This window comes from Camelina sativa, chromosome 4, assembly GCF_030686135.1.
Source record: "Camelina sativa cultivar CO46 ecotype springtype chromosome 4, ASM3068613v1".
Taxonomy (NCBI): Eukaryota; Viridiplantae; Streptophyta; class Magnoliopsida; order Brassicales; family Brassicaceae; genus Camelina; species Camelina sativa.
Window position 1 is genome coordinate 15,175,654 of NC_141883.1, and position 26,445 is coordinate 15,202,098.

Genomic DNA, 26,445 nt, shown 5'->3' on the forward strand with positions numbered 1-26,445 from the left:
ACCTCCAACATTGATCTCGGCTCCATCGTTGGTTTTGACTCCATCGTTGGTCTTGACTCCAACATGTTCCTCATCATCCGAATCCTCCATGTTCAGGACTTGATTCCTGGTCTCCTCTCTTTCCCCTTCTAGCACCTCGTTCGGTATGATCACGGTCATGCCACGTCCATCTATAGTGATTTGGATCTGGCTCGGTACTTCGAACTCCGTGGATTCTGACTGATCGTCCCAACCATTCCCATTCTCCTTTTTCTCATCCTCCTCCAAACATTCGGACGGATCAGACTCAATAGATTAGTCCACCTCCTCCTCGTAATTGTCTAACAACCCATCAAAACTCCAATTATTTGGGTCTATCGTCGCATGAGTACTATTTGACTCAGTCCAAAGGTACCCGTTGTTATGACTTGGCTCTTCCTGTCTCGGACCTTGTCCTTCTGAACCATTCCCGCCATTCACGCTATCTGAAGATATTTGCACCACAACATGAGGTTTTTTTTTTTGGGAAATTTTCCCTTTATTAAGTCGAAAATGTTTTGTTGGGTGTATTTTGTGAAAATTTCTTTATAATAAACTAAACGGTTTATAAATAGGTTTGGGTTGGGTTTGAATTCAATTTAACAAAAAATATTTTTCCGGTTGAGTGTTTGTTGTTTTCCGGTCCGGAGTGCGAGGAAAAAAAAAAAAATTGTTTGTTTCCTGTATCTATAGTAAATCAGAGAAGATATGTTTGTTACACAGTTCTCTCACTCAATCGCTTTCTCTAAGACGTTAGTTTCAAGTTGAACAAACACACAAAGTCTGTGTATTCGTTCGTTCCCTTAAGATTCACTCAAATCTCGCAACACACAAACAAATCCTGACTCGTAACATCTCACCCAATCTCTTAATTTAAACATCCTCCCAAATGTTCTTCTGAATCTCAAAAGCCATGATGGTAGATCCCTTACCGAGACGTTTCCTCTCTTCCCACAAGTCTCTCGTCACTGTTTTCTGGATCGCAACTTTCGCTTCCTTATTCATCTGGCAATTCGGCGGCGTTTCGACCAATCTCTACAACGTCGGGACTGGTTTCTCCTTTTTCCGGTGGTCTTCAACCGCCGCCGCCGCCGCCGGGGGATTTTCCAAGCTCAGACCTGTAGCTTTCAATTTGACGGACTTCGGTGCGGTTGGTGATGGTGTCACAATCAACACTGAGGCCTTTGAGAGAGCTGTTTATAAGATCTCGAAGCTTTCCAAGAAAGGAGGTGGACAGCTTAATGTTCCTCCTGGTAGGTGGCTCACTGCGCCGTTTAATCTCACTAGTTACTTGACGCTTTTCCTTCATCATGACGCTGAGATTCTTGCTCTCCAGGTTTGTTTTGCTCTGCTTTCTCATTTTTATATGTGATCTGTGATGAGTTTTTAGGGATTATATATGAAGAGATCTTTTCTAAATCATTGGTTCAGTTGTTGCAGGCAAAGATGTGGTTCTTTTTTATTAACCTGCCTGAATGGGGTTTATGGAAAGATTAGTTTTTTTGTTTTTTGTTTTGTGACTTCAACAATGAGACAAATTCTACCTTTGTTTGGATCTTTCTCGTTTTTGGAATGGTTTATTACTGTTGATTTTGGTTGGGCCCTCAAGTTGCAAGGTTAGTAGAGAGGTAGAGAGAGAGAGAGAGAGAGAGAGAGAGAGAGAGAGAGAGTAGCTTGAGGTTGCTTGTTTCCGTTGTTCTTGTTCAACTTAGAGTCAACAATGTTATTGCGTGCTATTTTCATTGATTTGCTTCACTATTGAGTTGGTCTTATAGATTCCAAGAAGCTTTTTAGTTGAGGCGGTTTTTGTTTTCTCTTTTTATATATATATATATTAACATTGGTTTTCTTGTTAAACATATTTAGGATGAAAAGTATTGGCCTTTGCTTCCTCCTTTACCTTCATATGGCTATGGAAGGGAGCATCCTGGACCTCGTTATGGAAGTTTCATTCATGGACAGAATCTTAGAGATGTCGTTATCACAGGTCGGTCAATTGATGATTTCTAAATTTTGCTTGTGGGGACTGTTTTCTCTCGTAATAACTGAGTTTCATATGTGACTCTTCCTGTGGATGCATGTAATTTTTATTAATTCAGTGATTTGTTTAAAATGTGCTTGCACTATCTTCGTTAAGCTTTTTAGGCAGTGGCTGAAATGAGGGCTTTCCCCGTATTTAGATGGCCGACCACAAATCTACTGTTTAAGCTCTAGTTGAATTGAGATTAAGAACTTCCAGGCAGAAGCAAAATCTAAAGAGGATAAATCTATAAGCTGGTTGAAAGTTGTTATGTCTCTCTTAGCTGGACTGGACTGGACTAGAGAGAGCTATAAGTGTAGTAGTTTTGGGACAAGAATTGACTAAGTTTTCATGTGTTAGATAATCAAAGCCTTCTTTCAGTTGACACATATTTACTCAACTTATGTGGCTAACAGTCTTACGAAGCCTGGAAGTTTATTCTGTGAACTGTATGATTGGTATAGCTAATTAATGATGGAAACAGGGAATAACGGTAGCATCAACGGGCAGGGGCAAACGTGGTGGAAGAAGTATCGCCAAAAGCTGCTTAACCACACGAGAGGACCACTGGTACAGATAATGTGGTCAAGTGACATTGTTTTCGCCAACATCACTTTGCGTGATTCTCCATTTTGGACACTTCACCCATATGACTGCAAAAATGTCACCATCACAAATATGACCATTTTGGCACCCGTGTTTGAAGCCCCAAACACTGATGGTATTGATCCTGGTAAGTAATTTCCACTTTGCGTTGGACGATGCAACTCAGATAATTAATAAGGGATTGAATTTCTGATCGCATGTGGTACCGATAATAACGAAACAGAAACATACAAGATGGGAAGATGAATTTGACTAGTAGTGATAACACTAGGCCTCTAAATTAGCGCAACTAATTATGTAAATTTGAGAAATTTCACATGCTGAAGAGAGACACAGGTCTTTGGTTGTATATGAGTGTTGCTAATAAGCATCTGGTACCTTACACATAATCTTACTGATATAGATCAGAGTGTGACCCTTGGGCTTTCTGGTGCACTACTTGGTTTCAATAGACTAACAATATCTGCTTGTGTGCATCAGATTCGTGTGAGGACATGTTAATAGAGAACTCTTACATCAGTGTTGGGGATGACGGAATTGCAATAAAGAGTGGCTGGGACCAGTATGGAACTACCTACGGACGACCATCAAAGAACATACTCATCCGTAATCTCATCATCCGCTCCATGGTTAGGTAAGAGAGTATTGCTTTCCCCAATCAAATTTTGATCTAATAATTGACTTGTACCTAAAGCATCTGTGCAAAACAAACAGCGCGGGTATATCTATAGGAAGTGAGATGTCTGGTGGTGTCTCGAATATCACTGTCGAGAACATTCTGATTTGGAGCTCCCGGCGTGGAGTTAGGATTAAAACCGCACCAGGACGAGGTGGGTATGTCCGGGATATAACATTCCGGAATGTCACATTGGATGAATTGAGAGTTGGCATTGTCATTAAAACGGACTACAACGAGCACCCAGATGGTGGATTCAATCCCCAAGCCTTCCCAGTACTCGAGAACATAAACTACACCGGGATTTACGGGCAGGGAGTACGTGTACCAGTACGTATCCAAGGTAGTAAAGAGATTCCGGTTAAAAATGTAACCTTCAGGGACATGTCAGTGGGGATAACGTACAAGAAAAAACACATATTCCAGTGTGCATACGTGGAGGGGCGTGTGATTGGCACAATTTTCCCGGCTCCATGTGAGAACCTTGATCGGTATGATGAGCAGGAACGGTTGGTGAAGCAATCTGATTCCCAGAATGCAACAGATATAGACTACGAGATCTGAGCAAAACGGAAATGGGTTTGGCCTCTGCAGCAAATTTGTTTCATTGGAGTTTGTACATATACAGAGGTAATTTGGAAACCGATCGAAGCAGGTCATCACGGTCACAATCAGATTAAATTTTATTTGCTCTCACAAAGAAGAATTTTTAAATTTTATTTGCTCTCACAAAGAAGAATTTTTTGCATTGATAATCTTATGTATCTAGTGGGTTCTTCTCTCTCTAGCTTTGTTGTTATACACATAAAATGGGAATAGTGAAATTCGAGTATATTGCTATGGTGGGAAGCTGAGATATTGCTTTTGTTTTTGACCGTTTGTCAAAAGTTTTTTCGATGACCTGACCCGTTTGGCAGGAACTCTAAAACCGTTTGGCAAATGGAGCTTTGAAATCCGCATTTTTGGTGTTATTATTCAAGACCTGATGAGACACAAAAGTTACGTTCTTTTTATCAGTTCTTCGCCGCCAATTCCATTCATTCTCTTGTTTCTCTCATCTATCTGTTAAAAGTGTAATATTACACCACCAACACAACACTTTACATAGTCCTGTTTTTTACTTACCAAAATTACACACAAAATGAGCCCATCTAGCTATGGGGCCTTACGAAAAAGGCCTAGAGGCCTTTTTGTCTTTCACATTTTTTACTTGATGTGTTCTAGTTGGACTAAACTTATTTTGTAAAAAGATAATATTATCTTTAATGAAGGTTGTTTTTGGCTATTTTAAATTAAATATAATTAAACCAGTAAGTGTTCAACGAAAAACACAGTAGCTCAGTGGTTGCGAGCTTCATGCGCACAAGCGCGCGCCCAGAATTCGAATCCTTTTATGCGGAGTACAACTGAGTACAAATAGGTACAACTAGGTGCAACTGGGAATATCTAGTACAATTAGAATGTTCAATTTTAATTCAAAAATTGTTAGAGGGGTAGTTTCGTCCTATCATTAAAGATGAGATAGTGAGAATAAGTAGGGGTTTTTTAGAATGGAATTGGAGCAAAAGGGGCTATAGAAATTTAAATCCGTTCTAGTTCTACGACCCTTGTCTTCTTTTTCTACAACGACTCCTCTTCTCTCTTAATGCAAAAACTACCCCAAAGGGTCTTCGGTTCGGTTTGTTCGGACTGAACCCAGTAAACCGAAACATTCGGAATTCGGGTCCGAGAGAACAACAATGAGTAAACCGATCGGATTGAATAAAATTGGGAATTCGGTTTCGGGTAAATTCGGTTCGGAATCTGATTTCCGATCAGTTTTGTAAACCGAGGTATAAAAGCTTAGTTTTCTCGTAATCTCATTAACCCTAACATTAATCACTCTCTGAAACCCTTGTGTGCGACTGCGACGGCGATTCTTTCGCCGTGAACACCAAAGTCCGACTCACTCACTCTTCTTCATCATTTCTTCCCTCCTTCTCTTAATCTCTTCTTATGTTACTCTTCTTCGTCTTCTAACAAGTATATAGGCGTTGGTTCTTTAGATTTGGTGAACCCTAATCCCCAAATCGAAAAGGTAACTTCTCATTCCTTTCAATCTCTGTTGTTATAATCGAAATGGTTTGAAATCCTTGGGTTTATGTTTATTTGTAGTACCCTAATCTCGTTAATCTCTGATTTACAACAAAAAAACCCTAACCCTAAATTTTTCCAAATCGATTTATTTTCCAAATTTTGTTCTAGTTTCTTGATTTCTTCTTCTAGGTTGTTAAATGTACTACTGTTGTTTTTAGTTTTGAAGTTTTAAGCTGAAATTAACCACAACCTAGAGATGCTGTTAGTCGATTGAATTGAGTAGACTTTTATTGATGGTAAATTTGTTTAAACTTCTCTAATGCTAAAAGAATCAGATGATGAAGTTGCAAACATAACCCAAATGATGGAGGATGTTGCATTCTTTGAATCCCTTGGTAAGTATAACATTTCTTTTTATATACATTTCTTCATACCATATTACTTATAAGTTCTCACACTTGTTTGTTTTCATTGTGTAGATTCACAGAATGCACAGACTCAATGAAATTCTTTATATACGTTGAGTATTTCAATTTATGTGTTCTTGTTTGTTACTTAATAATTTATTGACTGTTGGAACAAACCGATTATAAGTTCTAAGGCTTCTTTGTTTTCAATGTTTACAGGTAATCATAGGCTGCTCTTTTGTCCTTTTTGATGTGGATTAGCAGCTTTAACTTAACTATTGGCGGAAATGGAAGCTCCTCATACCTCATTAGTACATTTTGACTAGGATAAGGAGCATGCGACCAAGACCAACAGCCAACAGCCTTATTGTATTCATTCAATACCCTCTCTCTCTCTTTTGAACAGTGTGATGGTATTGTCTCAATTCTAAACTGTTCTTGAGGCTTCATTTGGTTCATACTTTCTGATGTATATCATGGCAAATATGGTCTGTAATGGTACATTGATGAGCAAAGTCTCATTTTTTTTTGGCTATTTCGGTTTAGAAAAACCGAATTACATTGTATTTCGGTTTTATTCGGATAAGAATTTTAGGCAGCAAACCGACCCGAATTATCCGAGAACCATTTAAACCGACCAAAATCTTTAATCGGATTATTTCGGAACCAATTTGAAAAATCCGAATAACCCTGAAAACCGAATAAACCCTTCCGAACATACCGAAAATTCCGAAGCCCTAGGGCTAGCAAAAACCCTTGGTTCTTCAACCTCTTCCCCTCACTCTTCTTCTTGCTTTCTCTTTTGCAACTTTTAAATTAAGCAAAGGATCAATTTCCAACACTCTCAACCCCTGAACCATTTGCACAAGTCTTGGATCCAAATATGGATCGGATGAAGCTTTCGTTCCCACCGGAAAGTCCACCACTTTCAGTCATCGTTGCTCTCTCTCTCTCAGCCTCTCCTGTAACTGTTGATTTCTCCGCAGCCACCGTCGCTTCTTTTGTCTTCTCCGACGGGTACTTTTTCCTTTTTCACTGTCTGATTTTATTTTATTTTTATTTTTTTTTCTTTCGCTGAGAGTTCTTCGAATTCTTTGATTTTTAGGAGGAAATTGAGTGGAACCACTGTTCTTCTTCGATTTGTTGGTCGAACAGCTAACAAGCTTCCTGATTTCTATGGCCACGATGCTTTTGATTCTTCCCAGGTCGCTCGATTCATGGAAGTCATCTAATATATCAATAATCATCTTCTAGTGTAAATTGGCTTTAAATCCTTTCTTGTGTGTGATTGATTAATCAGATTGATGAGTGGGTGGATTACGCTTCTGTCTTCTCCTCTGGTTCAGAGTTTGAGAATGCTTGTGGTCGTGTTGATAAGTATCTTGAGGGTCGCACGTTTCTTGTTGCCCATTCTCTTTCCATTGCTGATGTTGCTATTTGGTCAGCTCTTGCAGGTAACAAATTATAAAATTTCATTTATCTTTGTTTTGAGTTTCTCTGTCTGATTTAGTTGAAACGTTTTGATAGGAACTGGCCAAAGATGGGAAAGTTTGAGGAAATCGAAAAAGTATCAGAGTTTGGTTAGATGGTTCAATTCGATTTTAGACGAGTACAGCGAGATGCTTAATAAGGTTTTAGAAACATATGTGAAGAAGAAGGGGTCAGGGAAGCCTGTGGCTGCACCAAAGTCTTCTAAAGACAGCCAACAACAGGCTACTACGAAAGCAGATGCACAGGATAAAGGCAAACCTGAAGTAGACTTGCCAGAAGCAGAGATTGGAAATGTTCGACTTCGGTTTGCTCCGGAGCCAAGTGGTTACCTTCACATTGGACATGCCAAGGCTGAACAAGTATTTTGCTGAGCGTTACCAAGGAGAAGTCATTGTGCGTTTTGATGATACTAACCCTGCTAAAGAAAGCAGTGAGTTTGTGGATAATCTCGTGAAAGATATTGGGACCTTGGGGATCAAGTATGAGAAAGTGACATACACTTCAGACTACTTTCCTGAACTGATGGAAATGGCGGAAAAACTTATGCGTGAGGGCAAGGCATATGTTGACGACACACCGAGGGAGCAGATGCAGAAAGAGAGGATGGATGGGATTGATTCGAAATGCAGGAATCATAGCGTCGATGAGAATTTGAAGCTGTGGAAGGAAATGATTAAGGGAAGTGAGAGAGGCTTACAATGCTGCGTTCGCGGGAAATTCAACATGCAAGATCCCAACAAAGCCATGCGCGACCCGGTTTATTATCGATGCAATCCTATGTCTCACCACCGTATCGGGGATAAGTATAAAATATATCCAACATATGACTTTGCTTGCCCTTTTGTCGATTCCCTTGAAGGTATAACGCATGCCCTTCGGTCTAGTGAGTATCATGACCGGAACGCTCAGTACTTTAAAGTTCTGGAGGACATGGGAATGCGACAGGTTCAGCTTTATGAATTCAGCCGGTTAAATCTGGTTTTTACACTTCTCAGTAAGCGTAAGCTTCTCTGGTTTGTCCAGAGTAAATTGGTTGATGGCTGGGATGATCCACGCTTCCCGACAGTCCAAGGAATTGTTCGTAGAGGTTTGAAAATCGAGGCTCTGATTCAATTCATTCTCGAGCAGGTAAGCCTTTTTTTTTTTTTTGTGTTGTTGGGTTTTGATTGATCAAAAAGAAGAATCTACTTCAACCGACATGCCCTTAGGCACGGCCATACATAATATAGAAATCACACTTGGAAAGGCTTGTCTCTTTCGAACGATCTGTAATAGTAATTCTGTTGATGTTTTTTACTTTTCCAGGGGGCTTCAAAGAATCTAAATTTGATGGAATGGGACAAACTTTGGTCTATTAACAAGAGAATAATTGATCCTGTGTGCTCTAGACACACGGCTGTGATTGCAGAGCGTCGTGTACTATTTACCTTAACGGATGGACCTGATGAGCCGTTTGTTCGCCTGATACCAAAGCACAAGAAATTTGAAGGTGCTGGAGAAAAGGCAACCACTTTCACCAAGAACATTTGGATGGAGGAAGCTGATGCAATTGCGATATCCGTTGGTGAGGAAGTAACTTTGATGGATTGGGGAAATGCCATAGTAAAGGAAATCACAAAGGATGAGGAGGGTTGTGTCACTGCGTTATCTGGCGTTCTGAATCTCCAAGGATCTGTAAAGACTACAAAGCTGAAGCTCACATGGCTTCCTGACACCAATGAATTGGTGAATCTCACACTAACCGAGTTTGATTATCTAATCACCAAGAAGAAGGTAAGACTCTGTCAATACATCTCTACATTATACGTTATCTCTCTCATCTCTTTTCTTTTTTTTTTTTTTTTTTGTTTGCTGCAACCCAGCTGGAAGATGATGATGAAGTTGCTGATTTTGTGAATCCTAACACGAAGAAGGAAACACTGGCACTTGGTGATTCGAATATGAGGAATCTGAAATGTGGAGATGTGATTCAGCTTGAGAGGAAAGGCTATTTCAGTTGTGATGTGCCTTTTGTCAAATCGTCTAAGCCCATTGTCCTGTTCTCTATTCCAGATGGTAGAGCGGCTAAGTGATGAATGAACGTGGCACACAAGAAAAAAACTCTATTTTTGATTTTCCCGTTGTGTTGAGAAATTGCTCGTTAGGTTCAAGACAATGAAAAACAGAGCTTTTATCAGTTTGCTTAATTTTTTTTTAAATCTCGTTATAGCTTAAAGTTGCAAACTTGTCTCCATTCATTCTACTCTGCTTAGTGTTTACATTTTGAGACCAGCTGCAATGACTTAACGAGAATGTCATCGGGAAGAACTCCAAAGAGAGAGGCGACAATTGATTGTATTCCGGCCAATTGGCTATCGAATGCTGCGATAAGTTTTCCGGCGGACGAAATGCGTGAGGTGGGTTTAGGCTGTTTGGGGCGTAATCGATGGTGAACATGGAGAGGCCGAGGGTGTTGAGTCCTGGTAAGAGTTTATGGCAGCCTATGGACACAGTGAATTCATAATCACAAGACGTAGGTGGAAAGCATGAAGAAGATCAACGTTCAAGAACCACGAACCTGGGAATTGTTTTAGCATTCATTTGGAAAGCCTTAAAGAGTTACTAATTAATTTTAACACTTTGACTTTTAATTATTTTGCAACTTAATGCTTCCGTCTTCGATGCAGAGCGACAGCAGCAGCAACAGAGACATGAACAGCTGTTCCCATATTAATGGTGGCACGTGAACCCACAATGCTTCCCCAGCGCCAGCGGACACCATATATCATACCAGAACGAAGTCATTCGTCTAGACGGTACCTCCATCTTATGGAAACTATGAGCTTAGTTAATTCTAAACATCATCTACTCTTTAAATGTATTTTTCAAGATTCATCTCTTAGTTATAGGTTTTCTTATTGTAACCTTTAACTCTCATCAACAAAAACAAATTCAGCTGATTGCAATAGACATTGCCAAACAATTTACAAGAAATGGACGCTTTTGATCAAGCGCTAGTGGAGGTCTTACTTGGTTACATATGCGTATTAATTGAAGAAAAAAAGCGCGGAATAATTTCTTTGGGTTAGTAATCTTTTTAATAATCTTAGTCATCTTCTATTTGTTATAAGCATTTGTGCCCTGTTTTGAGCTGCAATGTTATGTTTCCTCGTGAACGGGTTTCTTTGAGAGTTTTAATAATTTTAGACGGCAAAAAGAAAAATGAAAAACATAGTCCACTCTTTTAACCACGAGAAAGAAGAGGAATACTTGGTTTCATGTTAAGAATAAAAACATGAAAATTAAAGAACAACTTTGAAAAGGAAACATCTCCAGGATATTTCCAATCAATTCACCAGAACGAAAACTAGTTGTAGATAAATTTCATGGTACTAGTGGCCGACGTGTAACCACCATCAACAACCAGGTTATGTCCGGTAATGAACCCTGATGATTCTTGGCTTGCAAGAAACAAAGCTGCTTGAGCCACATCCTCCACAGTACCGGCTCTACCGGTCAGCAAACTCCCTTTCTCGGCCACAATGTCGGTGACCTCAGCAACATCGAGTTTGTCATTGTTAAGGTACTTACGGTACGCATTAACCAAGATGTCAGTGGGAACTCCATGAGGAGAGATGCTGTTCACACGGATGCCATGAGACCCAAGCTCGCACGCCGTTGTCCTCACTAACCCGTTAATGGCTCCTTTGGAGAGTGTATATGCGTGCCCTCCTAGTCCTCCCATTACCCCTGATGAGCTCGATGTGCATATTATCGATCCTCCTCCTCCTCCTTCTCGGACAGCTAAACTTAATTAGTTGTCTTAATTATAATTAAAACACTTACATAATGTGGAGTTTAAGCTAAGGTAGTAATAACAAACCTTTGATCATGGCCTTAGCGGCATGTTTGATGCCATGCAAAACACCATTGACATTGACCGAGACAAGTTTGTTAGCCATGTCCACGTCCATCTCCATGATGCTACCTTCGTTAAACGTCATCCCGGCGTTGTTGAACATCACATCCAGCCTCCCCTTACGTCTCATAGCTAGCTCCACCGCGGCCTCAACGTCAGCCTCCTTGGACACATCACAATGAACGTAACACCCACCGATCGATTCCGCCACGTGAATGCCTTCATTCTCAAGGATATCCGCAACTATCACATACGCACCGTTCTCCGTGAACAATCTAGCCGTGGCCGCTCCAATTCCTCTTGCTCCTCCGGTTATTATCGCAACCTTCTCAAATAATCTTTTGTTTGAGTTTGTCATTTTAGGTTTACTATCTCTTGAGAGGATATTGATATTCGATCTTGTTGTTATAACACCTTTTTATGTTTCTTCTTGTTAGACATGCTCTTTACCTCTCCATCAACTACTCTAATTTCTTTCACTTGTTAGTTCATTCATCTTCTTCACGTTAATTCAAGTTTGATAAATTTATATATATATATATATATATATATATATATATAAATATATCTTATTATTATATAAAGTTTGATGTCAAAATTACTCATTAACAAGATCGTGACATGTGTCAATTGTATCATTTAGATGTTGACACATATCAATTTTAAATTTATTAAAGTTATAAAAAATAAAAATGTAAAAATTCAAAACCTACCATAAAAAGGTTTTATATAAAATTAAAATAGAGAAAAAACCCTAATTTTTTTTAAAATATTTAAACAGTTTTAAAATTTAGAAAAATCATTATAAGGAAATTATATATATATATATATCCTAAAATTCGAAATTATAATATTGTTTACTTATTTTAATTTTAAGTTGCTAATTTTACAAGAAAAAATATTATTTTTTTTATATAAGAATAAATGATTGTGAAAATTATATAATTAATTACTGTTTCTAAAAAAAATGTAAATACTCACCTTTACACAAAAAAAATATTGTTGAAAAAAAAACATATAGAAAAATAGATTGCCTCATATTTTTTTCACCAATCAAATAATTTATTCAAAAAGACTGCTATTGTAATATATATGGTAGGAGTATGTAAGATTAACATATGCGTTTTTGTAACTACACAAATGTTAAAGTAAAGAGACATATAGTATATTCTTTAATGTGTTTATAAAGACAATTTTTTGGTAATAGTAAAGACTAAAGAATATATTTTAACAGTAAAATATATTTGTGTGTACAAATACACTTTTAATGGTGATGTAGATAGTAGATTTGTAAATGGATATATATTAGTGTATTATAGCAAAAAAAAAACAACTATTTTCTGTAATTAAAAGTTTATCTCTTTACTTTTACATATTGTTTTTACTTACGAAAATATCTAAATATATATTCTTTGTAACATTTAATTTTATTTTAATAACTTTGAACTCATCTACATCTATTTTCTTTAACTAAAAGTGTATCTATTTACTGTTTTTTTTTCAATCAAACAATTAAAAGGAAATTTTTCGGTTAGCTGCCCAAACATGAGGGAAATGATTTACAAAAGAAACTTCAGAGATAAGAGAACACAAAGCACAGACAAGATAATCCCCCTTCGTATTTGACGCACGCGGGATCCAAGAGATGGAGAATAATGGGAAAGACTCCAGCGAGTTAAACTCATCGAGCAAGTTGGAGAAGGACGACCAATATTCAGAAGACTGCACCAATAGTGAGTAACTCAGCACAATCATTCTCAAAACGTTGACAAGCGATCCTTTCAACACGTATCCGCTCAATGGCCCACAACAACGTTTTTAACTCCGAATGCAGGGGGAGGGGCTCTGTTTTAGACACTTGGCCTCCAACAACAAGATTGGCTCCTCACTTATGCAACACCATCAGCCCAATCATGAATGCACATTGGTTGCTTTCCAAGAACCATCAATCTGACAACGAGGTGAAGAAACCTGGACATCTGAATACGAAGATGGAGCTGACATGACTGCCGTAAAAGAGAGCGCCTATTCCCAGGCTAAATTGTCAGCCAAAATCTGAGTAATTATATCATTCCCCTCTATCTCTTAACCTTGATTTTTTTTATGGTCTTCCAGATTGCCCATAAAATCCATGGTAATTGAAGAGTTGATCATGATCACCCTGTTGAGAGGCGACCCTCCAGAAAACAAAATCTAAATTCGAGTACACCGACTTATATGGTAAACCCTCTAACAAGACCGGAGTCAGAGATAAATCCCAAACTTCACACAAACGAGGACATTCAAAATAAAAACGTGATTAATAGTTTCAACCGTAGAGTCACATCTTTTGCATCAAATATCACATTGGACACATCGGTGTATCTATTTACTTACTAAAAATATTTACTTTATATTCTTTGATAAATTTAATTTTATTTTAAAAACTATAAACCCGCACATCGGGCGGGTCCTAATCTAGTATATATATATTTAAAAGAGAGCGAAATATGTTCGTAGCAACTGTAAAAAATTTGGTTTTCTAGCTAATTATTTAGAGTATTTATAGTAAATAACAATAGATTTAAAAGTATTAAGAAGATTTTCATTGGACCAGACTTCTCTTTCCAATTACAATTACTTTTTATACCCAACTAGATTAGGACCCGCGGTGTACCGCAGGGTAAGCTTTTTAATTTTTTTTTTGTTAATGTACTATTTTAATACTAATTTTGCTAATATACTTTTTTTTTTAATTTTAATGATTTAATATATAAACCGTGGTATACCGCACAATAATTTTTGTTTACTACAATCTTAATTAAATCAGTTTGATTCGACATATTTTATATTGGTGTTGTTAAAACATTAAAATGAGGATTTAACCCGTATTGAAATATTATATTACTGATAGTTTATTTTTTAGTATAATTCAATCATGTAAGGTCATATAAACCGTCATGTAATATAACTCGTTTGTGTAATTTTAAAATTTAATATGTTTAAATATTTATAATTTTAAATTTTTTTATTAAGTTTAGATATATCAGTTATCAATTATAAACTTCTTAAAATTTTATAATTTACTATATACAGTAAATTTACTATGTATGTATGTTGAAAACACACTTTTTATATTAATTGAGTAATATATGTTTGTTTAAAAAAATTCAAATCACAATATCTGAAGGAAAAATACATATTTTTTATTAACTTTATGTATTATATGATGATTCACTACATTTAAATTCTAAAATCAAAAAGAGATAATAGGAGAATAATTTTTTTAATCTGGAATAAATCTTCTAAATATCTTTATTAATTATAGAAAATTATATATATATATATATGGGTATTTAAAATATTTTAACTGTGTTTGGTTATAAGGATAATAGAGAAAGTTAATTAAACTTGTTTGGATATGAATATAAACATTAAATAACATTCAATGTAAAAACTTTCCGAAAAATATTTTTGAGCAAAAACTGCTGCAAAAATACTAGTATAGATTACATGCTATTTTACAATATCACACAAAACATTTTTTGAAAATTATGTCATTATGTTATTTTTTACGTCTGTCAGTTTTTATGGTAACATGTTTATTTTCAAATTCACACAGAACACTTAATCTATTTTAGAATATTTGTCGTCATGTTGTTTTTAACCATCCGTCATTTTCTTTTGTAACATGTTACTTTTTCGAATTACACATGATAACATAAGATCTATCTTTTTAACACATTATTTTTTTATATTACATGTTATTTATTACTTATTAGATGTTTTAATAAAAAATTAAAATATGTTTTGTCTTTTACTTGAGGATAAGTTTGAATTTTCATATTTTTTTAAAAAGCTAGTTACCCAACTTTTCTGCTCCAACATTAGTTTCTTTATAACTTTCAATATCATGGTCATTTATCAATATTGCCCATTATTTTAAGGGTATGCTTGTGTTTAATACAATATTACAATTTAAGGGTGTGTTTCTTTTGTAACATGTTATTTCATCAAATTATGATAACATAAAGATGTATCTTTTTAACACATTATTTTTTTTATTACATGTTATTTATTATTTATTAGATGTTTTTTTTTCTAAAATTATAATTTATTGTATATTTTATCTTTTAACTGAGGACAATTTTGAATTTTCAAATCCTTAGAAAAAGCTAGTTACCTAACTTTTCTGCTATACCGTTAGTTTTTTTTATTACTTTCAATATCATGATTATCCACCAATATTGTCTATTATTTTAAGAGTGTGTTTGTGTTTTAGTACATTTTAGATGCTTTAATGATATGTAAAGCAGTACAAATACTATTCAAAATTACAAAATAGTCGATATGATCCACTTAGTGAAGATAGGTGAGATAGAAAAAGTAAAGAAGAAAATAAATTACTAAAAATGACAAAAAAACTTGTTATCTCTCAGTCTCTCACCTCCATCTCTTAAAAAAGTTTTTCTTACTTTATTACATTCACTCAAATCCAATAATAGTTCTGATGTCATGACTGGTAAGCTACTATTATCATTGACAGAGCAATTAGTGAACTCGATCAATGTCTTACTAGTATTACAAAGTGTGAGGTAGAAAAAGTAAAGAAGAAAAGAAATTACTAAAAATGACAAAAAAAAAAATTGCCATCTCTCACCTCTATCTCTTAAATTTTGTTTTTCTTCCTTTATTACATTAACTCAAATCCAATAACAGTTCTGATGACATGACTCGTAAACTACTATTATCATTGAGGCTTTCTTTTTGAGATGGAGGTGAGAGATAACAAGTTCTGATGACATGACTCGATCAATGTCTTACTACTTTCTTTTTTTTTCTCGGGAAACTTCCGGTTTCCCTGGTTACCTTTGAATGTCATCCTTCCCTGATTGAGTTGGTTGAATTATTGACAACCTTCCCTTATTTTTCGGTCATCCCATGATCATAATTATTACACGTGACGATATCCAGCACCAACACAAACATAGTTATAATACTACTAAATTCATTTGTTGTAAAGCTCTTCTTGGCATGTCCATTGATACACATATTTGTTTCTCTTTTGGCAAGATAAAGATTGGCTTCATGATTAACATGTTTCTCTTGGCATGACAACGATATCTCACATCCACGTACTTTCCTAGTCTAAGATTTGGAGTCTTCAATGAATGGTTTGAATTAATGATATATCCACCTCGAATACGACTTTTGGTTACTAGAGGCTTCAATTGCATTGCCCATAGCAAACTTGCGCACTCAGCGTCCTTTGAATTCGATTGATTGAGTTATGTGGGCTCTTAACAAGTTTTCTTGTTTAATGGTTTCATTCTCTCCTTTTATCCCCTTATATATAATGTTCGAACTATGAAAACCAAAAAAAAACAATGTTATTTTGACATATGTAAATATTTTAACAAAAATAAAATCCATGGAAGTGAATTTGTTCTTCTTATTCAACAATCATAGTTGTGTACCACTAAAATATATATACAAATTACAGCTTTTACTTCAGCAAAAAAAATAGTCTTTAAACCAAAAAGGTTCAATGAATAATAATCATGCTCAAATTAGAAAATTATAATCTTCCGAATTTGTCTCAACCAAAGCACTCCTTACGCTCCACACTAACCCAACCAGTCAACCACCATTACGGACTCCGTTTGCATCCCACAACCTCACAACACTTCCGTTAATCACCGTTAAATCCACGTAACGGTACCAACCTTCGTCTCCGTTTCTCATCTTCACCACACTCTCCCATCTCTCCCACCACTCTCCACTCTCACCTCCTCCATACTTAACGGCCGTTGTCTCTTCGCCATCTTCATCTCTCTCTCCGTCGATCTCTTCCTCGTAGTACACCGTTAGCTTCCCCTTCGTCACTCCGTCATTGCACAACAACAAACTCCAATCTTCTGTCTCCGTTACCTTAACCTTAGGAGGTCTCGTTTCCACAACGAGAGGAGCCTTCGTCGCTTGTGGTTTCTGTGGCTCACGAGGAGATTCATCTATGAAACCTTCGTCTCTTCTGCCGCGGCCGCTGATTGTGGTAGTGGAACGGATACGCCAGAAACTAACAGCGGCCGTCACGACGGCAATCCATGTCCAGAGATTGTTAAAGACGAAGTTAACGTAGTCGAAAGCTAAAACCTCTAACGGAGAATCCAAAGTCGCCATTTCTAAAATGTTTTTAGTATATCCTAACGAAGAAGATTGAGTCAGTGGTTTATATAAACGGGTGAACAAGAGAGCGGATTACTATGGAGAGAGATTGAATCTGACCCGTTGGATGGATCAAGGCTAGTTGATTAGTGGATCTGAAGAGAGATAGATGCTGAGCCATTGGATCTTGACAAGTTGAACGGTGGATCTTTCATAGATGCTGAGGATCAAGACCGAAGATGCTTGTTGTGAAGAAAGATGCCCGAAGGCCCAAAATCTTATTCGCAGTTGTTTTCTTTAGTTTTCCGACACGTGTTTGGTCAGAAACTGAACTCCTGACACTGTCGTATATTCCCCTCAAGTTTTGCCGGCTGGTTTCGGCATGTGTGTGTGAAGCTAGACACGTGGTGTGAGTTTATTGGTCTTCAGTCTTCTATGGATCGCACTGCATGCAATGTTTTTATTTATTTTCTACTTATCTTAAAATAAATTAGCTTTTTCATCACCAAGCTAGAAAGGACTATTATTTTTTCTTTTTAAGGAATGGAATGGTATTATAGTAATTCATAGTTTTTTCTTAATTCACCTAATGACGACGAAATAATTTTTTGTTACCAAAATGAAAATTTTAAATTTTAATTTGCTATATAATTTTTGTTGTAGGGTTTTCTTTCATTTTTTTTGGTCAGGGTCTCTTTCGGTTTTCTCAACTACCGAAGAAAAATGAGTTGAGAAAAGATACAACTGATATTGAAATTAATTATTTAGTTCCCACGTAATCCATTTGATAGGTCATTAGAATGAAACAAATAAGATAATGTCTAATAGTAACACAAAAAGGTAACATATCATTGATATTTTTAGGTAGGAATTATTTTTTTTTAAGATATATAATGAAGTTCAACGCCATTTTATAAAGAAGATAGATAAATTATCTATATTTTAGTCCCAATGGTTGTTGAAATAAGTTAGGATATTTTTGTAATTGAAAAGTTTGATTTGCACAAAAGATATATAATTGAAAATCTAGATTTTCTTCTTCTATATAATTTAGTGCATTAGCAATTAGCAGACAATATAATTTACATATTAACAATAACATACTTGTATGCGGTCACAGTAATCTACTACAAAAATATTGACATTTCGTAACATCTGAATAACGCTACTAACGATACTATAGCGTTTTAATAAGCGCTCTATCATCGGCAGTTATAATAGGTCTGTCACTTTTGATAACGGTTTTTGGCATTGCTATCATGTCTTCATCAAATATAGCATTTTTCTATGCAATAGTATATTCAACGATAGCAATTTTTCTATGCAATAGTATATTCAACGATAGCAATTGCACTTTGCTCTTAATTGTTACACCAAATATTATAGAAATTACAATTTAGGAAGATATTGTTTTGTTTTTTGGATAATTTAAAAAGTTAAACAGAAAATACCATAATTTTATTATATTTATATAAAACAATGGTATACAATATCATTACAAAGTAAAAATACATAAAAGATAAGTTTAAACAATTCTTGTATTTGACACCTAGTTCTTCTTTGCTTACAATCAGCTTCAACCGGCCTTGAGTTCTTTAAACCACCTAATGCCCCAAAAACCTTTTGAACATATCAGAAATTAAATAGCTGAATATACGAGAGGCTAAATCAAATCTACACTAACACAGACAAGAGAGAAGAACACCAAAAGTTTAGATACACTACAAAAAAAGTCGACATTGATAGCATAATGTAATAGCACGGTTTGCTGAACTGCTATTGAAGATGTGTTGAAATTATGGTTACTATATTATAGCATTTTGTTAGTGCTAAGATAGAATTTCACTAACCGGGAAGCTAAAATCACTGGTTCCGCCTAGTTAAAAATTTAGACTTTTTGCCTTTCAGACTTTTCCCTCTTTCTCGAAAACCCTAAAGACATAAAATCTATCAGACCTAACATATCACTTAGCCAAATATTACACTTTTTATCTCCCACACTTACGAAAAAAAACACAAAACTCTAACCTAATTTCTATCTTCATCTCTCCACACCCGACATTCATCTTGTTCCAGCCCAGAGAAGAGAGAGCGAGAGAGAGAGATTACTTAGAAGATGTTGTCAGATTCAAATCTGGAGCCATCTAAAATATCAAAAATCCATATTCGAGTGGGTCTACACCAACGAAAGCAAGGAACCCAGATTCGGATTGGTCTAGTCATGGTGAAGATGAGACGATTAAGAACGGAGAAGAAGATTGGGTGAAAAAGTTTCAGAGATTGTAAAGATGTGGGTTTTTGTGATTTGGTTGTTACTTTTCTCTTTTGCTTCTCATTTTCGTTTGATTTTGAATTGGATTAGTAGCTTCTTCTTTTTTTTTTTTTTGTCTTCCTCTTGTTCAGATCTGGTTTGGTAAGATATTGTGGATCTAAGAGGAGTTTCGATTTTCTCAGAACAAATGCAGTTGCAGATGTGGTGACCTGAAGAAGATCGGAGATAATTTCTACCCTTCATTCCAGTGTTGACGTTAGACGGGTAAGAAAATCGTCGGGTCTAATTTCACTCTCACGGAAGCTATAATTCAAATTGGTGGTTTCTAGTTAAGTTGTGCTCGGCTTTTTGTATTAGATGCAGCTGAAGCATGAGCTGAAATAAAAAGGTGTTGAAAAGTCATTACTTTCACGGTGAGTAACTGAGTATGAATGATGTTAGAATCCCACATCTACCTCTGTTTTAACCTCTATAATGAGTTTGTGTATACTTGTGAAATTAAATCAGAATGTTGGATTTGTTTGCTAATGTAAATTGTAGTTGTTGTTTGAGCAAATTTTAACCTTGAAGTCGGAAGCTTTTCGAAAGCTTTTCCAATCTCAAGGTCCTCGCTTCTTTTATTTATTCGTTCACAGTGTGATTGATGTTATATTAATAATATTATTCTCATGTAGCAATTGAATTTAAGTGATGAAGAGTTGCTACTGAAGCTCATGAGCTTATTTATATTATAATCGATTTGTATGAGTTGCTTAAACTTTTTCCGTTGTCTTGTTGTTCTAATTTTTTTTTTCTTTTTTTTTGTTGGTTGAAGAAATGGGATAAGAGAGCAAGAAATGCTAGGACACAAGGTTAGATTTTGTTGTTGTTATACTGTGTTACTAAACAAGACCCTGAAACTCTTGGCTAGAGAGTCTGCTTCCTATCAATTTGTATTGCTGCACTTGGTTTGACATTACTTAAATGTGCAGCTTCTAAAATACTTTCAGGTTAGTGTCTTTTCTATGTCCATTGCTAGTTTTATCTGTGAGTCTTTCTCACTTTGCCTCTATGATCTAGTCCTTAATTTTGCAGTTGTACGATCATCCCACTTATTATAAAAGGTTTTCGATGGCCATTGGATTTCCTTGTATCGATAGAAGAATGAGGATGCCCAACGCTTTTAAAGTTAACATGTCGTATTATCCTTAAAACTTGTAAGGTAAAGAGTAGAGATCCTAGCCTTGTCCAAGAACATGATGATCTACAGCTCCATGTACCTTCTATATCTCCTCACTTTGGATGAGTTACATGTACATGTTCTTAGAAGCTTGTCTCTATTGTTTTTTTGTGATTTTAATTTTATTTTAATTAAGATTGGTGGCATTTGATTTTATGTAAGACTTATTTGGTTAATGTAATATTAACTAGTGGTAAACCCGGTGCTTTGCACCGGAAATTATCATCAATGTATTATGTATTATCAGTTATACTGCATTGTATCATAATTAAATGTAACGATGGATATGTGAAACGTAATAATATTTGTTTTCATATATACTTTCTCATTTAAATTCATTCGACTGAATAAAAAGAATATTAGGCGAAATGTCAACAAATTTATCATCTAAAGATTGTATTATGCCCCCCAGAATTAAATGTATTGTGCTTGTTAAAATTTTAGAACATTACAACAATTTCTCAGTTTGGGACACTATAACTAAGTTATTGTAATTTTCTAATCATTGTATAGTATTGAGTATTCTATTCACATTTTTTTAGTCAACACATCGCATTCACTTATATGATGAGATAGTTTTTAATTGCTCTGTTAGTAAAAATACAAAAAAAAAAAAAATCATATGAATTACTAATTTATGAATATCCAAAAGTAATGTACATAAATGTATTAATTTTGTTAGAAAAGCAAATCCATTGCTAATATGGAAAAAGATGTTAACAACTTAGCCCCCAAAAAATAAAACTAAACAAATAATAGTTGTTTTTATAATCAAGAGAATTTGTAACCTGGCGGGATCATCTTCTCTTTCGTGTATCGTCCTAGAAGCTTCTTTAGTTTTGGATGTAAAAACGTCTTCTTGGTGAACTTCTTTTTTTACTTTACACCATGATTCTCTACATTCACACAAAAAGCATGGAAGACAATGTTAAGATCAAAGATGAGCTTGTAGAAATCAATTTTGTAACTGAACTGATGTAATTGTAAAAACAAATTGAGGGAACGTACATGCATGTACGATGTTTGCTAAACTGTAGGGGTATTATACAAACACAAAAAGTGGTTGCCCATGCTGAATAGGGAATGAGAATGGCTGGAGACATGAGTCCAATGTTATTCATCAAGCTTTAATCGTGGAATCGGTGTGAAAGCAATGAACATTTTCTAGCCGATTGCAATCGTACCTGAAAACAACTTAAAAGACAATTTAAATCAACGATCTAGAAATTTTTGGTGGTAAAAGATAATGATAAAACTACAAAAGAAAAACTCTTGATAGATGGAAAAAGAAACAGAGAAAATGAAAGAAGGGAAGTCTTTTTTTTTTTGGCTTCATAAAGAGATTTGGAATAATGAAAACAAACGAAAATAAATATGCAAGAGATAGAACAGTAACTTTTTTTTTTGTCAACGATAAAACTGTAATTCATAGTTGCAGAACAGAGATGGAGATCATGGGTGAACAGTTGGAGGAAAAGTAGGACCGTAACTTTTTTATTTTCATTTTTCTCAAATAATAGGTGTAAGAAATAAAAGGTTTTGGACAGTTTTTTTTAGATTTTTTTTTCTGCTTGACTTCAATTTGTTTTTATGAAATATAAATTATGAAAAAGTTTATGTGGCATGTTTTTATTGGGCAAGTGACTTGTGCTTTATAGGATAAAGGATTTTATGGATGTTGATAATTTTATGAAATATAAAAATACAAATAAATAAATTCTACGAATTAGGATTCAAATATACAAATTATAAAATATATCTATGCGAAAAAAATAACACTAATTTTGTGTTACCATAAAATGTATTATAGCATTTGATTGGCGCTATAATATGAAAATGCTATCGTATGTGAGTATCTATTAAAGCATGCCAAAAACGCTATCGTATGTGGGGTATCTACCATAGCTGCCAATATCATAGCATTTATGATAACGCTATGTTATATGTATGATAGCAATTTTTTCGCGCTAACAATATACATATTTCTTGTAGTGATAAGATAAAAAGAATTTTATCATTAGACCAAGCCACTGTATCTAACACCTAGTCTCTTCTCCCACCACAACCTCTTCCTCTGAAAACCAATCCAGTATTTGACACCTAGTTACTTCTTTGCTAACATTGTAATCTGCAAACAAAAACCAGTTATACAACATGTAACTTGACATAAACATGGCACAAAGTTAAATCAATAGAAAAAAACTTATAGAAGAGAAACTTATAAGAAAACAAACTTAAGCATTCTGAGTTTCTCATATATTTTCTCACCAATGCATCAAACTTTGGCTTGTATTCAGGATCAATACTCACGAAAGATACAACTTAGCTTCTTAGAGGATCAAAATAAGGCAAGAAGAAGACTTACGCTTGATAACTATACCCAAACTAGTAGAAATCTTAAAACCTAACCTCGAATCTGACTTCACCTCAACTAGATATGTGTGACGCTTTGGTTTCAGAGACTTGCGGAGAGGTTTAAAAGAATTTATTTGGCCACATATGTCACAAAGTGCACTTATCTTTTCGGTCAAGGGCTCTGAGAGAACTCCAGAGTTAAGCATGCTTGAGCTGGAGTAGTCTCAAGATGGCTGACCTTCCGGGAAGTGACTGTCAGAACTGTGCTAGTGAGAAAAAAACACAGAGAAAGATCATGTAGTGATTTGTAGTGATGGTAACAATTATTTAAAGTCTCCCGGACATAGCAAACCGGTCGTCGGATATGGATGGGCTCACGGACCTAGTGAGAGGACATGGGGCCCACTAATAGGTGGCGGTCGGGAAGTTACAAGTGGTATTAGAGCCGAACCCATACGCGTTTGGAGTCGAGTGGGCTCACACCGTCGGGGGTGACGGTCTTGGTGCACAATGAGGACATTGCGATCTGTTATTGGGGATGAATTGTGACACCCCGGTTTCAGAGACTTGCAGAGAGGTTTAAAAAATTGATTTGGCCACCTATGTCACCAAAATGCACTTATATTTTCGGTGAAGGGTCATGAGAGAACTCCAGATTTTAGCGTGCTTGAGCTGGAGTAGTCTCACGATAGGTGACCATCCGGGAAGTGACTGTGGGAACTATGGTTTGAACCTGACCCATCTCTGTTTTGCTGATGATATAATGGTCTTTCCTGATGGTAAAGCTTCTTCGATTGAAGGGATTTTAGAGGTTTTCCAGCGTTTTGCTGCTTATTTTGGTTTATATATCAGTCCGGAGAAATCGACGCTTTTCCTCGCCTGGGTATCTAACCAAGAATGTCAAATGCTTGTCACAACCTTACCCTTTGCTCTGGGTACATGGCCAGTTCGCTACCTGGGCCTGCCCCTACTCACTAAGCATATGACAATCCATGATTTTTTCCCGCTAATTGAAAAGATCATGTCTCGGTTTAGTTCTTGGAAGCAACGGTTTCTATCTTTTGTTGGCCGTTTACAGTTACTCAGTTCTGTTATTGTGAGTCTCACCAATTTTTTGATTTCTGCCTTCAGACTTCCTAGTGCATGTGTCCATGATTGAAAGGCTTTGTGCAGCATTTCTCTGGTCAGGGCCAGAACTAAATGGGAGGAAAAATAAAGTTTCCTGGGTTGATGTGTGTTTACCTAAGGAGGAAGGTGGCTTGGGCCTAAAGTCACTGGTGGAGGTCAATAATGTTAGCTGCTTCAAATTCATTTGGGGTATAGTTTCGGCCAAATACTCTCTCTGGGTTATTTGGGTTAAGCGGGAGCTGTTACGGTCCTCTTCTTTCTGGTCGGTAAAGGATTCGACCACTAAGGGTTCTTGGATGTGGAAGAAACTACTAAAGTACAGATCTCAGGCAAAATGTTTCCATCGGATGGAAGTTAGGACGAGGCAAACACGTCCTTTTGCTATGACAATTTGAGTCCCCTGGGATGCTTTCATGCGGTCCTTGGAGATCGGGGTTTTTTTACTCGTGGTATACCCTCCACTGCAACTGTAACATCCGCAAACAAAAATCCCGGTTTAGGGATTGCATCGGTCGATGTAAGGTTGTTTTCTGCGGACGAGTTTAAGTTAAACGCTGCGTTTTGGGTTAGGGAAAACCCTTAAGTCGTGTTTTTTGTCTCATTCGACGAGTTCAGCCGTTTTTGAGAGAAAAGAAGGGAGAAAAAGTGTTTTTGAGTGTTCTTGGAGATTTCTGGTGTTTGGAGGCGTTCCTGTAGAGATCTGTAGCTGGGATCGTTGTAGAAGCTTCCTAGGATCGTGTTCTTGATTGTTTAAGGTTCAGAAAACTCATTGGCAAAGGTAAGTGCATGACCATGGCTTATCTAAGCTGGAGATTTCTCTGATCTGTTTGTTTATGTGTTGTTAGGCTTGTTAGAATGTTATTTGGGGCGTTAGGAAGCTTTCTTGTGGCTTGTGATCGATTCTTGTGGTTGCAGGAACGAAGATCCGGCGAGAAGCTTCGGGGAAAAACGATGCTTGGCATGTGCATTAGTCGATGCACTATGTGCGTCGGTCGATGCAAGTGCGAGGACGACGCGGATTGACCTAAGAGCATCGGTCGATGCCAAGTGGAGGCGTCGATCGATGCAATTAGGGTTTTCGCGTGATGTCCAACATGAGTCTGTCGATGCAAGTGGAAGCATCAGTCGATGCAAGTGAACCTTGTGTCAAACGATGCATACCATGTGTCGGTCGATGTTGTTCCCTGTTGGTGTCAGTCGATGCAAGCTTTGTGTCGGTCGATGCATAGCCTGGTTTGGTTGTTGATTGTTGTGTGATGGTTAGAGTATCTCTATTACTCATGCATTGCAATTTGTGTTTGTGATGCAGGTAAAGGCAAAGTGTGATCGTGGAATCAAGGTATTGAAGAGGAGGATGTTCTAGGGACTCGATTGGATGTTGTTTGGCATTGTTAGGTTGCTAGAGTTGGGTCTTTAGAACTTGCTAGGTTGCTAGTTCCTTGTTTCTTGTTGTTTGATAATGGTGTATGGTTATATTCGATTATTGGTTATTTTTTATTGGAATATTATTTGGATATTGATATATGTTATTTCTGCTGTTGGTTGTGTTTGTGGTTAGGTGGCTAGTGGGTATGAGACCACTAGTTGTAGTTTATTATTATTATTATTAATATTATTTATTATTTTATTATTTAAAAAAAAAAACGGGTCTGGTTGTTTCAGTTTGGTATCAGAGCCCTTACGGTTCTAGGTTTGGGTTCACTAGGTTTCTGTTGTGGTGTTTGGGATTGCATGTCTTGATTGATTATGTGAGTTAGTGAAACAGATTATTTTTGTGTTGGTTGTGGTGATGATGTATGGAATGATGACTTATGAATGAATGGATGGCAAGGTGTTTCAATTCCCCTTATGCAGTTGTAGTATAATAGGTGTCAATCCAATCTGAGTGTTTGTGAACAATCAAGATGTGCATATGAGTCTAAGTCAAGCCAGATGTAAAGGTTGTTTGTCACTAACAATCCTATGATGAAATGGAAAGTGCAGAAAGTAAAACTACAAGAAATAGGAGCTAAATGCAAATGGAACAGAGTGATTATGACAAACAGAAATAGAAACTATGGAATTGCAAGTATTGAACTAATGCAAGGTAAGTAATGAACATGATACTAAATGAATGCAACAAAAATGCAACTAGG

At 36.2% G+C, this 26,445-nt stretch overlaps 5 protein-coding genes and 1 long non-coding RNA gene across 15 annotated transcripts; 4 read left to right on the forward strand and 2 right to left on the reverse strand.

Annotated features, from left to right (window-relative positions):
* Positions 1–552: 552 nt before the first annotated feature.
* On the forward strand, positions 553–4,605 carry LOC104780217 (putative polygalacturonase). Of its 2 annotated transcripts, XR_766666.3 has the most exons (6): positions 598–1,354; positions 1,885–2,005; positions 2,523–2,771; positions 3,125–3,278; positions 3,359–3,950; positions 4,238–4,605. XR_766666.3 is itself a non-coding variant. In XM_010504719.3 (5 exons), exons 1-5 carry the CDS (start codon positions 932–934, stop codon positions 3,882–3,884), a joined length of 1,473 nt encoding a protein of 490 aa, XP_010503021.2. In that variant the 5' UTR covers positions 553–931; the 3' UTR covers positions 3,885–4,248. The 2 variants fall into 2 exon arrangements, 1 of the variants encoding a protein (XP_010503021.2); XM_010504719.3 differs by having other exon boundaries at positions 553–1,354; positions 3,359–4,248.
* A 1,884-nt stretch (positions 4,606–6,489) lies between these two features.
* LOC104780219 (glutamate--tRNA ligase, cytoplasmic-like) lies at positions 6,490–9,509 on the forward strand. Its single transcript, XM_087510167.1, has 6 exons — positions 6,490–6,820; positions 6,909–7,008; positions 7,104–7,257; positions 7,331–8,422; positions 8,600–9,067; positions 9,157–9,509. Exons 4-6 carry the CDS (start codon positions 7,586–7,588, stop codon positions 9,364–9,366), a joined length of 1,515 nt encoding a protein of 504 aa, XP_087366293.1. The 5' UTR covers positions 6,490–6,820; positions 6,909–7,008; positions 7,104–7,257; positions 7,331–7,585; the 3' UTR covers positions 9,367–9,509.
* On the forward strand, positions 6,687–7,388 carry LOC147945749 (glutamate--tRNA ligase, cytoplasmic-like). Its single transcript, XM_087509349.1, has 4 exons — positions 6,687–6,820; positions 6,909–7,008; positions 7,104–7,243; positions 7,331–7,388. The coding sequence occupies exons 1-4, from the start codon at positions 6,687–6,689 to the stop codon at positions 7,386–7,388; spliced, it is 432 nt and encodes a 143-aa protein (XP_087365475.1).
* A 985-nt stretch (positions 9,510–10,494) lies between the features above and the next one.
* Positions 10,495–11,674, reverse strand: LOC104780220 (short-chain dehydrogenase reductase ATA1). Of its 2 annotated transcripts, none has more exons than XM_010504721.2 (2): positions 11,157–11,674; positions 10,495–11,065 (listed from the first exon to the last, which is right to left on the reverse strand). In XM_010504721.2, exons 1-2 carry the CDS (start codon positions 11,548–11,550, stop codon positions 10,641–10,643), a joined length of 819 nt encoding a protein of 272 aa, XP_010503023.1. In that variant the 5' UTR covers positions 11,551–11,674; the 3' UTR covers positions 10,495–10,640. The 2 variants fall into 2 exon arrangements, with proteins under 2 accessions (XP_010503023.1, XP_087366294.1); XM_087510168.1 differs by having other exon boundaries at positions 10,495–11,077; positions 11,157–11,587.
* A 4,929-nt stretch (positions 11,675–16,603) lies between these two features.
* Positions 16,604–17,630, reverse strand: LOC104780221 (uncharacterized). Its single transcript, XM_010504722.3, has 2 exons — positions 17,457–17,630; positions 16,604–17,374 (listed from the first exon to the last, which is right to left on the reverse strand). Exons 1-2 carry the CDS (start codon positions 17,515–17,517, stop codon positions 16,812–16,814), a joined length of 624 nt encoding a protein of 207 aa, XP_010503024.1. The 5' UTR covers positions 17,518–17,630; the 3' UTR covers positions 16,604–16,811.
* Positions 17,631–19,302: 1,672 nt separating this feature from the next.
* LOC104780222 (uncharacterized) lies at positions 19,303–21,077 on the forward strand. 8 transcript variants are annotated; one of them, XR_015596720.1, is made up of 6 exons: positions 19,303–19,626; positions 19,740–19,872; positions 19,966–20,021; positions 20,423–20,459; positions 20,580–20,597; positions 20,668–20,777. It is a non-coding gene; the product is annotated as an uncharacterized LOC104780222 (long non-coding RNA). The 8 variants fall into 8 exon arrangements; XR_015596719.1 differs by having other exon boundaries at positions 20,683–20,777; XR_015596718.1 differs by lacking the exon at positions 20,580–20,597 and having other exon boundaries at positions 20,668–21,077.
* The last annotated feature ends 5,368 nt before the right edge of the window (positions 21,078–26,445 follow it).

What these genes read in the sequence shown, in the direction of transcription:
- LOC104780217 (XM_010504719.3), top strand. Translation starts at nt 932, where the DNA reads ATGATGGTAGATCCCTTACCGAGACGTTTCCTCTCTTCCCACAAGTCT. An exon ending in TAGAGATGTCGTTATCACAG is followed by an intron (nt 2,006 to 2,522) that starts GTCGGTCAATTG and finishes TGATGGAAACAG; the next exon opens with GGAATAACGGTAGCATCAAC. An exon ending in ATCATCCGCTCCATGGTTAG is followed by an intron (nt 3,279 to 3,358) that starts GTAAGAGAGTAT and finishes CAAAACAAACAG; the next exon opens with CGCGGGTATATCTATAGGAA.
- LOC147945749 (XM_087509349.1), top strand. Translation starts at nt 6,687, where the DNA reads ATGGATCGGATGAAGCTTTCGTTCCCACCGGAAAGTCCACCACTTTCA. An exon ending in TCTTTTGTCTTCTCCGACGG is followed by an intron (nt 6,821 to 6,908) that starts GTACTTTTTCCT and finishes TTTGATTTTTAG; the next exon opens with GAGGAAATTGAGTGGAACCA. An exon ending in ATGCTTTTGATTCTTCCCAG is followed by an intron (nt 7,009 to 7,103) that starts GTCGCTCGATTC and finishes TTGATTAATCAG; the next exon opens with ATTGATGAGTGGGTGGATTA.
- LOC104780219 (XM_087510167.1), top strand. Translation starts at nt 7,586, where the DNA reads ATGTTCGACTTCGGTTTGCTCCGGAGCCAAGTGGTTACCTTCACATTG. An exon ending in TTCAATTCATTCTCGAGCAG is followed by an intron (nt 8,423 to 8,599) that starts GTAAGCCTTTTT and finishes TTACTTTTCCAG; the next exon opens with GGGGCTTCAAAGAATCTAAA. An exon ending in ATCTAATCACCAAGAAGAAG is followed by an intron (nt 9,068 to 9,156) that starts GTAAGACTCTGT and finishes GCTGCAACCCAG; the next exon opens with CTGGAAGATGATGATGAAGT.
- LOC104780220 (XM_087510168.1), bottom strand. Translation starts at nt 11,550, where the DNA reads ATGACAAACTCAAACAAAAGATTATTTGAGAAGGTTGCGATAATAACC. An exon ending in CGCTAAGGCCATGATCAAAG is followed by an intron (nt 11,078 to 11,156) that starts GTTTGTTATTAC and finishes AATTAAGTTTAG; the next exon opens with CTGTCCGAGAAGGAGGAGGA.
- LOC104780221 (XM_010504722.3), bottom strand. Translation starts at nt 17,517, where the DNA reads ATGGCTCAGCATCTATCTCTCTTCAGATCCACTAATCAACTAGCCTTG. An exon ending in AGCCTTGATCCATCCAACGG is followed by an intron (nt 17,375 to 17,456) that starts GTCAGATTCAAT and finishes CTTCTTCGTTAG; the next exon opens with GATATACTAAAAACATTTTA.